The sequence below is a fragment of the Monodelphis domestica genome, chromosome 5 (assembly GCF_027887165.1).
Source record: "Monodelphis domestica isolate mMonDom1 chromosome 5, mMonDom1.pri, whole genome shotgun sequence".
Classification (NCBI taxonomy): Eukaryota; Metazoa; Chordata; class Mammalia; order Didelphimorphia; family Didelphidae; genus Monodelphis; species Monodelphis domestica.
In genome coordinates, this window is record NC_077231.1 from 120,796,937 (window position 1) to 120,808,924 (window position 11,988).

The following is an 11,988-nucleotide window of genomic DNA, read 5'->3' on the forward strand; positions in this document are numbered from 1 at the left end:
GATTATAAAATTATTTTATTCCACATCTAAAACAAAGTAGACATATTGAACAGCTGGCATTCTCCCCTAGATCTTGGACTAAACATAGCTAGACATAGCAAAAGGCCTCTCTATTCATATCTGAAATAGAAAGAGACAGGTTAAATCTATTGTAGACCTTTGTCCTATCCTATAATCAGTAAGATACATTAATAAAGATGTAAATTAGGAAAGTATGCCCCAAACATACCTACCCAATGCTATGAAAATTTACCTTCTGCTGAAAGATAACAAGTCATTTCTATCAAAATGTAGTGAGGTTTCCATACTTACTCTGATAGTCTTAAGAACACTCAAGCCCTCACAGGTGCTACTAGTGCAGTCATTTATAGTGTAGATTGGAGTTGTAGAGTGGTGGTACTCAATTTCCACATGTATGCCTGTCATCCAGAAATGAAGAGGAAAAAAAACCCAGAAAACTAATGTTATATCTTATTTGCATTTATTTTAAGAGACAGCAAGGATTTTTGCTGGCCAAAATATAGTACTAAAGCTAGGGAGTTTTGTTGTTAGGAAGACCAGTGAGAAGGGTAGAGAATAATTATTTTTACCTCCTTCCCTAAGCTTTTATTATGCCTCAAATTCATTTAAAATCAAGTAAATCAGATAGCAGTATGGGTCAAATGACCGAGATTCAGACCCAGGGAGGAAAGAAAGAAAGAAAGAGAGAAAGAAAGAGAGAAAGAAAGAAAGAAAGAAAGAAAGAAAGAAAGAAAGAAAGAAAGAAAGAAAGAAAGAAAGAAAGAAAGAAAGAAAGAAAGAAAGAAAGAAAGAAAGAAAGAAAGAAAGAAAGAAAGAAAGAAAGAAAGAAAGAAAGAAAGAAAGAAAGAAAGAAAGAAAGAAAGAAAGAAAGAAAGAAAGAAAGAAAGAAAGAAAGGAAGAAAGAAAGAAAGAACTTAGAATGTAGATATATCTCCTGAATTTTGTTAGCTGTGATATATAGCTCCTGCTTGTGACAAAATATCTAGATCCATGTTGATGAACCTATGGCACATGTGTTGGAGGGGTTTGTTCCCCTCCCCTTTTCCATGCATGCCTGAGGACATTTCTCTCATCACCTGACCCTCTGCCTAGCAGTCCAGTGGGAGTGCTTCCTCCTTCCCCTTTGGGATAAGGTATGGGGCTCACATGTGGTGTAAGGGTTGCAGTTTGGGTACTCAGTCTCTAAAAGGTTCGACACCACTGATCTAGATGTTACCTTTATCAAAAAGAGGCTTTCTAATCACTGCATCCTGGTAGATTGGAGCTGAGACAACTGGCAAGGGGTTGATATGAAGCCAAGAATATGATAATGAGTAGCAAGTAACCTGTGAGACTAATACAATAATATCTGTAGTGAAGAACAGAGGAGAAAGAGACAGAGAGAGAAAAAAAAAGGACAAAGGAGAGAGAATGAGACAGAGACCAGCAAAGACACAATGCCCACCAATGAAGCACAGAAATGTGACATAATGCTTAGAAGTAATTTCAACAGGGATAAGCACTTAGAAAGGAGCAAACTGAGAGAGTAGAGTGATGACATTACCAAAAGATATCTGTTGCTCTGCAGTGTTAGAAGAGAGCTGCCCCTCCACATGAGTGTCCTGGCCACATGTGATCCCTACCTGTGTACTATTCTAGACATGTACCTTGGTGATACATATGTATCCAATCTTTCCTCTAATAGCGTATCTATTTGTGGAAGTGCATGCCTCAGATTTATGCAAGAAAATTTGCCGTTTTCTTAGCTATCTTATCAAAGGCATTTGCTTTGTGCTAATATGTCCTTTGATTGGGCTAAAGTGAAAACACTGATGGGGGTTGGGTGTGGATGATGAGCTTTGGTTTTAAGTAGATACCAAACAATGATGTAACTTGAACCTGGGATAATTTTTCTAGGAGACCCACATGCAACTGAGGATATCCTCGATGCTACACTGACAATTGTCCTAAGATTTACCACTTGTTCAATAATTCTGAGGGAAAATGGGTTTTGACTATAAAGATTAGGGATCTGGGTTCAGGACAATCCTTGTCCTCTTGGGTTCAAAAATCAACATCACAAGGATACTTTGGGATAACTGAGGCTAGAGAACAGTTACTATAGAAAAGAACCCGTAGATCTTATTGGATTGAAAATTTAGTATGAGTCAACAGTTTAATATGGTGGCCCAAAAAAATTTAAACAGTTTTGTCTGTAGCTCTTTTATCTATGTAATATATGTCATATTTGTAGTTATGTATATAGTCTATCTCTCTCTAAAAAAGGCATAGCATCTGGAACAAGAGAGGGGATAGCCCTTCTGTACTCCACCCTGGTTAGATTTTATCAGAACTAAGTTTCTTAATGTGTAAATTGAGGGGAGTTAGCTCAGTGATCTCTAAAGTCTCTTATAATTCTTACCTTCTATGAGTTTCTCTTTACTGACTTCCTTGTATGTGTGCCTAGCACATCATAGGCACTTAATAAATGTTAATTAAGTTGCATTTCTTGGGTCCATCTGAGGTTGCAATTAATAATGACATAATAATATTATAGTAAAAAGAATCCTAAACTTGGAATTAGAAAATTATTTTATAAGCTGTGTCAGTCTGTGGCTATGACAAAAGATCAGGAAATTATCCTTATCAGAGAGAGGTTTTCTTGTCACTGCACCTTAGCAGATGGCTGGCAGGAGATAAACATGAAACCAAGAATACGATGGTAGAGAACAACCCATGATTGTTCAATTCAATGATTACATGTAATGTAGTGGAGAAGAGGAGACAAAAGTTGGGAGAGTGGGGAGAGAGAGACATAGAGAGACTAAGAAGACAGAAAGAGAGAAACACAGAGATAGTTAACATTTACTAGCTGTATGGCCTTGGATAAGTTACTTCATCTCTCAAAGTCATAGCTTTCACATCATAAATATTCCTTAAGAAAAATGATATGTTTTTGTAAGAACAGATCTCCATTTTGGCAAGTCCATTGCCTTTGTGCCTTTGTACAGCTTGTCTTCTCCACATGGAGTGCTCCCCTTCCTCACCTTGGTGTATATGTTTTAGATTCACAGTGGCATTGCATCTCAAGCAAAGGGTAGGTTCTAAAGTCTGCATATAAACTGAAAATCTGAGAAAGTTAAAATTATCTGCTTTGTAGTAGGTCTCTAAGGTGAATAGACTTGTTCATTTTTTAACAGTTTGGGTAAGAGATATCAGGAAGCCAGTATGTTACTTTGTTGGGGTTTTTGGGGGGGAGAGGGTTAAGATAGAAAGATTTTTTTCTTTATTAATGACCCCAACCATATTTTTAGATACAGGAATTTTAAACTCAAATACTTAGAAGAGAAAAAACAAGTTAATATTGTATTTCCTACAACTCATTACCAGTAACTTATTGCAAAGAGAAACAGCTTGGAAAGAGGATGAGAGGAGGGTGGTGGTGAGGGAGGGATAAAGAAAAGGAATTCAGTTGATCAAAGTGGAATTCCTTTTTTAAAAATTCTTGGGAACTCTGAAGTCCTTGCAAGCACAGCTCGATTCTGCAGATTGTTTTCCAAACGTGTACAAAATAGAACCAAAATGGAAGAATTTCTTTAGAATCTGGAGAGGTGCAACATTAAAAGCTATGATTATCCGGTAGCAAGTGTTCAGCATGCTGTCATCAGCCTGTAACTCGTGTTCCCATGAGTTTAACGGGCTGCGAATGTCTTCCCCGTGATTGTTTTCATTTCCTTTTTTTTTCTGCATCTGGGCGCACTCGATTCAGCACCTTGAGGAAGTAGGACGTTTTTGCCCTCGTTGCTGTGTGAATATAGGCCTCAGAATATTTGATGTGATAGTGCAAGTAATCCCGGAATGTGTGAATCAAGTTAATGGTTTTGTCTCTGGCATTAGCATTGGTATACCGAGGGAACAGCACAAAAGTGATATAGCCAGTATTATCGCCCACAGCGGCATCTGTCTTTCAGCTCTAAGGGAGGTTCCCGGTGGCTGAAGAGGACTTGCGGAGCTGTATGGCTGGCCCTGCGTCCTCCTTTGAATTCCAGCATGAACACCTTTCCAATCACCACATCGTCATCGTCCTTAACTACTGGGCTAAAGACAACGGTGCCCCGATCTTTCTTAGACTCAACATGCATTGTCTCATCGTCTCTGCAATGACTTACTGGCCTGTTCTCTCCCTCTTTCCACTCTTCCTGGAATTTGAAGTATTTCTCAAAGACGGAGGCAAAACAGGTTCTTTTCAACATTCCAGCCTGATGCCCGATGGAGTCCTGTGAGGCAGGCAGGCTCTCAAGGTCAAATAGCAAAGAGACATTGTATCCTGATTCTGGATTTTCCAAGAAGCTTCCATACCCTCTTCAACAATTTTTCAGTCCCATGCGCTTGCAGTTCCTTGTAAAATTTCAAATATACTGGCCCTCACTTTTGTTTTGTCTCCACTGGGATTTGCAATATGATAAAAGACTCCGACAAAGTCTGCAAATGTTACTTCTCCTGCCTCTGGGGGGTTTTTTTCCGGCGGTCGCGTTTTCGAACTTGAGCGCGAGCGTCTTCTTGGTGATGAGGTTGTTCACCGCCGCTGCTGCCTCGGGCCGGGGTGGGGAGGTAAAGGGGAGAAGGAGCCTGGTGAAGGAGGAAAGGGCAGGGCGCACACCCACACACTGGAGCAGCGGTTCAAGCCTTGTCCCCTGCTCTCCCACCTAAGCGCCCTGGCGGCTGGGACCTGGCCTGCATCCATCCCATCCGCCAGTCGAAGACCTGCAGCCGCTACCTCTGCCTCACCGAGGGCCCCTGGTCCCCGCCCGGCCCCCGGCTCTAGCAGTGTGTTACTTTGAAATAAAGACTGCCTGTAAGGCCTGGGTTGGTGGGGCTAAAATTCTGAAGTGGGGTTGGGGGCGCCCTCCTTTGTTGTCTCTCAATGAGAATTTCCTCTATCACCCCCACACATATCTTCCCACCATTATATCCTGAAAGGGGAGGGGGCAACAAAGGTTCTGAGTGTGGGCAGGCTATGCTATGAGCAAAAGGAGAGCTGAAGGCATATTCATATTTCTCCTCTTCTCCATCTCATGTTCACTGAATGGAATGGTGGGTACTATTTATATATTTTTCTCCATTTTATTCATTTCTTTTGCCAAACACTCTGTGCTTGAATTGTCTTAAGTTAATTAGTGAATATGATGCAACTCCACCTTAATTTTCCAAGTATATAGTGTTGCCCCAAATGAATGCAAACCTTTTGAGAACAGGAACTATTCTGTCTTTGCCCTTGAAGCTCCAGCTCCTCATACAGGGCTTGGGACATCATGAGTATTTAACAAATGTGAATTAAATTCTATTTCTTGGCACATCTGAGCTGATATCCCATAAGTACCCAATAATCAATCATTTAGAATGTACAAACATCTTAAAACTATAGGAAGAAAGCAAATGGATTCAATACTAAAAAAATGACAATATCAGCAAATTCTTAATATCAGATGCTCAGCTCCTAAGCATAAAAATTACAATATATTTTACGAGCAAATTTCTAATGAAGTCCCAAAGGAAACCAACATTTAGTAACTTTGTACCTGTGATTGGTCTACTGAATTCAACATATAACCATGTGTACTTTAACTTTAAAGTCAAGTCACTGAATTTTTCTCTATGCAAATGCAGAAAAGACTTATAAATATTTTTTTCCTTTTTTTTTACCCTTTTTTCCTTTAAGAAAAATCTTTGTTATATGGAATGGTTCTCCTGGAATGGGTAGAAAAGGGTTACAAGAGAAAATGTAGATGATATGAAAACAAAAGATAGGGGCAGAGATGAGAGGTACTAGGTTCAAATGTGACCACAGACATTTCCTAGCTATGTGACCCTGGGCAAGTCACCTAAGTCCATTTGCCTAGCTCTTACCACTCTTCTGCCTTGGAAAATATTGGTTATACATATGGGTATACATATGTATACATATGTATACATATGGGTATACATATGTTCCAAAATGGAAGGTAAGGGTTTAAAAGAAGAAAGAAAAAATATATCAAAAGAGAAATTTTTGAAGGAAAATACCTATAAAGTCAGGCTATTTTCTGGAGCACTTCATATGACTTATAGATAGGTCTTTTATATAGAGACTCTATGTGGTCATTTATGTAAATTAATTTTTCTCCTACTAGTCTCCTGACTTGATACAAAAGGGTCATCAAAGACTTGGAAAAATTAGAGTAAGAAAAGGAATAGAAGGTCAGACCTGAATCTTGGAAGTTATTTACAGCTCAGAACAAAGAGATAATATGGAAAAAATAGAACAGATCCTTTCACCATATATTTACCTTCATCACGCAGATTTTCTTTCACCATTTCCAGGCCCCAATTCATAGCTATTTTCAGATTGCCTAGTGGTTCTGGGAAGGCTGAGTTATTCATCATTAATACACTAATCCCATAATGGCTGCCCCGACAGGCTTGGTTATTAGGTAAAATCCATCCCCATCCCTGGAAACAAAGGAGAGGCCAGAGAGCCAAACCCAGAACTAATCTCTTCATGACCCCCTCACCTCAAGCCCATTTCTTCTGCACTCACTAGTCTTGGACTTGGGATTATAAAGGAAAATGAAAATCTAAAAGGATGATCCTCCAGCTGGCTCTATCAGGCTGCTTTACTCCACCCACTTTCTAAGCACTGCCCAACACAAATTCCCAGGACTCAAAAAACACATAAACTAGCAAACCATGAACAGGAACCTCAGAATAGAAGATAAACCAAAGTCCACTTCATGTGTTTGCTCATAAAAGGTCAGAACCATAAAACAGAAAGATTACTTGGGCCTCATCCAATAAACTCATGCAATATCAGTGGTAAGGGAAAAGGGGTGAGGGGGGGGGGGGGGTATGTGATGAGAGATGCAAAAAAAAAAAAAGGCTTCACTTTGGAAAGGAAATAAAGTTTAAAGGACTTGATGAATATATTAGCTTCTTCGGGTTTGGACCCCAATCTGTTGGTCATGGATCCAAACCCATACTTTAATTTGTTGGTGTTGCCTTCTAGAGCATTTTCTTGCCAAACGATAAAATGTTTTGATCTCTACCTCTTAACTGATATAAGAGCAAAAGGAAGAAATATGATTCAGTCAATGTGAAGTAAAGAATTATACAATGGAAGAATGAGGAGAAACTTTAGAATCCATATGTGAGAGGTATCTCTGACAGAACAATTATCAACCTTTTCATCCCTTGAAGCATGCTGTTCTACTTTTAGATAGATCCAGTTCTTCAAAAAAATTTCTTTGATGTTAAACTAAAATATACCTTCCTCAAGCATCCACCTTCTGATTCTGCCTTCCAACATCAAGCAAAATAAATCTAATACTCTTTCAGAATAATCCTTTGAATATCTATAACCTCATAATATATATTAACCAAGAATGTTTGGCCTGGAGTCAGGAAGACCTGCATTCAAATACAGCCTCAGATACTAACTATCTGTATGACTGGGCAAGTCGCTTAACTTCTGTCTGCCTCAGTTCTCTTACCTATAAAATAGGGAAAATAATAGTACCTAGCTCCCAAGTTGTTATGACAATCAAGTGCATAGTACAGTGCTTAGCATGAAACTTGGCACATAGTCAACATTTATTAAATATTTAGTTCCTTCTTCTCCCAAAGCTATAATCTCTAATTCATTTTATCTGTTATCATGCTTAATGAATATACTAGTGTATAGAAATAATAACTCATATGGTACTTTAAAGTTTGTGCAATATTTTCCTCACCATAATCACAATCCAGTGACACTGACCTTGCTATTCCATGATCTCTCAGCACTGGCCATTTTTGCTGGCTGTTCCCCATTCTTGGAATACTCTCCCTTCTTCTACTTTAATTATTGACCTCCCTAGATTCCTCTAAAATCCACTTCCTTATGGAAAGCTTTTCCTACCCCCTTTGATTCCAGTGCCTTCCTTCTGTTAATTATTGCCTATTTATTCTGTATATAATTTGCTTTGCCTATATTTGTTTGCATGTTGTCTTCCTCATTAAATTCTTGAGGGCAAGGATTGTTTTTTGCCTCTTTTTGTGTCTTCAGTGCCTAGCACAGTGCCTGGCATATATTAAATGCTTAATAAATATTGATTGATTGGTTGATGAGCAGTGGACAATGACAGAATTTTCTCTCCTTTATAACTAAAGAAATTGAGGCACAGAGAATGTAAATGATTTGCTATTAGCTGGCAGAACCAATATTTGAACCCAGGTCCTCTGATTTACTCTCTTTTGAGCTTTCTTTATAATATAGCAGGCCATCTGAACCCATAAATACAGTTTGTGGTTTTCTTTGTGTATTACTGAGTATTCAGTTCAGGAATATGCTGCTAAATGCTTAACAAACTGCTATTTTAAAAATGCCCATGGCCCTCCTTAACTTTAAGTCTGTATTGATAACATTTTCTCTATCACTTTCTTATGATTAGACAATCAATAAAACAAATAAATCAAGCCTTATCTGTAGCATTTGCCATTTCAAAGGCATAAATGCTCACACTGAAGATTTAACTATCAACTCTAGCAAGCTGATTTGAGCTAGCTCCAGCATACCCAAACTCTTTATCTTTTTCCTTTCTCTGGGCGGCTCCTCTCCTCTCAGTCTCTGGGCCTCTCCTTTCTTTTTTTTTTTTAAGTCCCTTTTAAAGTTCATCCTGGACTCCCCGTGCATTTCTTTCATTTTGTGGGGGATGGCATGGAGGAGTCCTACATTCCTCCCCCATTCCTCCCCTTTTCCTGCCACCCCTTTGCCTCTCCTCTTTTTGGTCTTCATGAATATATTTATAGGGACAGAATTAAGAAGAAAAAATCAATTAATTTTCCCCCTCCTTTAACCTCCTCCCATCTTGTCTCTCCTATTCCATAAATTCAAACTTGTGCCTACCCTTCCTCTCTCCACCTGGCCTCCCCAACATTTGTATGTTGTTTGTTTGAGGTTCATTTGGTGATAACAGACACAGTATTTAATTGTACATACAGATGTTTGCTGGGTATGTTCACTGCAAATTTTATTTAATCTGGATTTTTCTGTTTGGGAGGATTGGGGGGGGGTATTTTATTTTATTTTATTTTTACAATGGATGACAAGGAAACAAAGGCCGCTGTACAGAGTGGGAGGAGAGCATCGGTGATACCCGGGATGAGTAACATAATGTCAGATTTTATACAAGGTGGCAAAAGTTATGGGCACAATGATACAAAATATAAAGTATATTTCCATCTATATAAAGACAGAGCTGAGGGGAATAGGAAAGGACAGGGTTATATCTTTTCTAGGGAAGGTCTAGTGGAAGGGGGAAGGGATTTCTTACTTTTGCTTTCAATGACATTTGAGATAAAAGGATGCAAAACAGAAAAACACAACAAACATCTGTGCACTTATACACTAAAACACACACACCCATTTTTGCCAGTTGCCTTCTAGAGTTCAAAATTATGTCTGGGTACTTTTGTCACTCTTTCCCCAACTCTACCTTTTTTATTCTTGTTTAGAACCCCTTTAATAAGATCAGTCAGACTTCAGGCAAATATAATCTTCAGTCCTCACCCCAGCTGTCCTTTCTACATTACAATTTGATAGAAATAGAACTGGATTCTGAATCAGACATTCTGTGATCTATGACTTAGTAATAGTGACATGACTGAAGAAGTAATAGGTCACAGAATCTTAGTGCTAGAAGGGTCATTGGGTTCAACTCACTTCTTGATGGATCCCCTCTTCAACATCATCGATAGGTGCCCAGCCTTTCTTTGCTCCAACGTTTCCAGAGATGAGGAATTCACCATCTCATGAGGCAGTTCATTCCATTTGGAGACTACTTTACTTGTTAGGAAGTTCTTCCTCTATTGAACTGAAATCTGCCTCTAACTTAAGAACAATAAAAAGAGCTAGTTCTGTAAGGTTTGCAAAGTGCTTTTAAATATCTCATTTTATCCCCCTGACAACCTTGGGAAATAGGTGTTATTATTATCCTCATTTTTATAGATAAAAAAAACTGAGACAAAGAGAGGTTCAATGACTTGCCCAGGGTCACATAGCTAGAAGGGGTCTGAAGTGTGATTTGAGTTCAGGTCTTCCCCACTCCATGTCCTGCATTCTATCTACTACACCACCAAACTGCCAACTATGTTGGATTTAATTGCTTTTCCTCATGACAGACATTCAAATATTTGAGAATAACCATCTTTTCCTCCATTAGCATTCTTCTTTCTAGGCATGTGAAGACACACACACACACACACACACACACACACACACACAGCAGAAAGGGCATATGGAAACAATTTGTTCCAATGGCCAAGAAGGCAGTGGAAGCAGGCACCCTAGAGCACTTAGAACTTGGTTAGATGTTGAAGAAGCAAAGGTCATACATACACTCCATCCCAAGCTATCACCAAGTCATCTTGGCTTTCACCTTGCCACTGGACTTTGATGACTTTGGAGAGTGACACTAAGGACTTTGCACAACTTTGCCTCATCTAAATTAATTTATGCTCAAGTCAAAAGGCATCCATCACCTGATTTCATTTTGATCTTCTTAGAGTATGAAGGATGACAACCAACCAACATTTCTGGCCTTTTTTCCACTTTATTTTTCTTGCCCTTTTTTGCAATCTAGTTAATGGAAACATATTTTGTGTGACTTGCCATGTGGTATCATATTGTTTGCCTTCTCAATGGGTTGGGGAGGTGCTGAAAGGAAAGAGAATCTGCAACTCAAAAATTTAAAAATGAATGTTTTAAAAAAAAGCATTCTCAGGGGCAGCTGGGTGGCTCAGTGGATTGAGAGTCAGGCCTAGAGATGGAAGGTCCTAGGTTCAAATCTGGCCTCAGACACTTCCCAGCTGTGTGACCCTGGGCAAGTCACTTGACCCCCATTGCCTAGCCCTTACCACTCTTCTGCCTTGGAGCCAATATACAGTATTGACTCCAAGATGGAAGGTAAGGGTTTTTTAAAAATAATAAAAAAAAAGCATTCTCCTTTCTGTAATCAGCAGCCCTGATTATTTTAAATCAATTATTTTGTGACATTATGTTGAATCTCTCCACTATCCTGTTTGCCATACTCTGTGTATGCACCAGTTCGTCCATGTCCCACTTACAATCAAAGCCAAATGGAAGAAGTTTGTAGAGGCAGGAGTGAGGCAATAAGACAAGGAAGAGAGAATGGATGCAGTAAAAATAAAGACACTGTCTGCAGTCATCTGAGTGTACAAGAGAGAAGAGCAGGTGCTTAGCCCAGCATCTAGCATGCTGCCTGTCTCAGTAGGTGTCTAATACATGCATGTTGATTGGCTGATAGGGCATATAAACAAATTGGGGGGTAAATACACATATAACCAATTTTTGACAATTGTTTTCTGATAGTTTACGATTCAGATTCTCTCACCAACCCTGCCCGAAGGTGATAAATAGTCTGATACGGTTTCATAGAAACAAATTGTAATGGCAGTGAATGAGAAACTTCAGATCATGGAAATGTTCTTTATAGAACTGTTTTAAGAACAGGTGCAGAAGTCCACATAACACACCGAACACCAGAGTAGACCTCAAAATAGTTTGAATGCAACGGGACCGTTGCCAATGGGTACCTAGTCTTAGAGCATATGCTGCCTCTTGCCACTTCAAGCAGAGGCTGGGTGAGCCTGTGTCCAGAAATGCATAATGGAGAGTCTTACCTCCATCTCCCATTCTTGGATTTCTATCAGCTTACTGTGACATGACTTTTAAAAAAATAGTCATTTAATTGGCTGCTGGGCTAGCACTGAGTATATATAAAAGGTTCAAACACACGAACTCTTTCTTCTTTTCTGGTGCCAAATAAGAAAGCCTTGCTGTAAGCCTCTGAGTTTGAGGAGAGGTAGCAACAGCAAAGGCAGCAGCAGGCAGCCACTGACTGCCTTCTCTCCCCATCCAGCCACCCTGTAGAGGTCAATGGATATCACTCTTTC

At 39.3% G+C, this 11,988-nt stretch overlaps 1 protein-coding gene across 1 annotated transcript in view; it reads right to left on the bottom strand.

The window, feature by feature from the left end:
* Positions 1-6,732, bottom strand: part of GUCY2C (guanylate cyclase 2C) — a 97,998-nt gene extending 91,266 nt beyond the window's left edge. The window contains exons 1-2 of the mRNA XM_007503690.3: positions 6,327-6,732; positions 313-419 (exon numbers count right to left, since the gene is read on the bottom strand). Coding sequence (XP_007503752.2) covers positions 313-419; positions 6,327-6,540 — 321 coding nt within the window. The 5' untranslated portion in view covers positions 6,541-6,732. The remainder of the gene's footprint in view (positions 1-312; positions 420-6,326) is intronic.
* Positions 6,733-11,988: the final 5,256 nt, after the last annotated feature.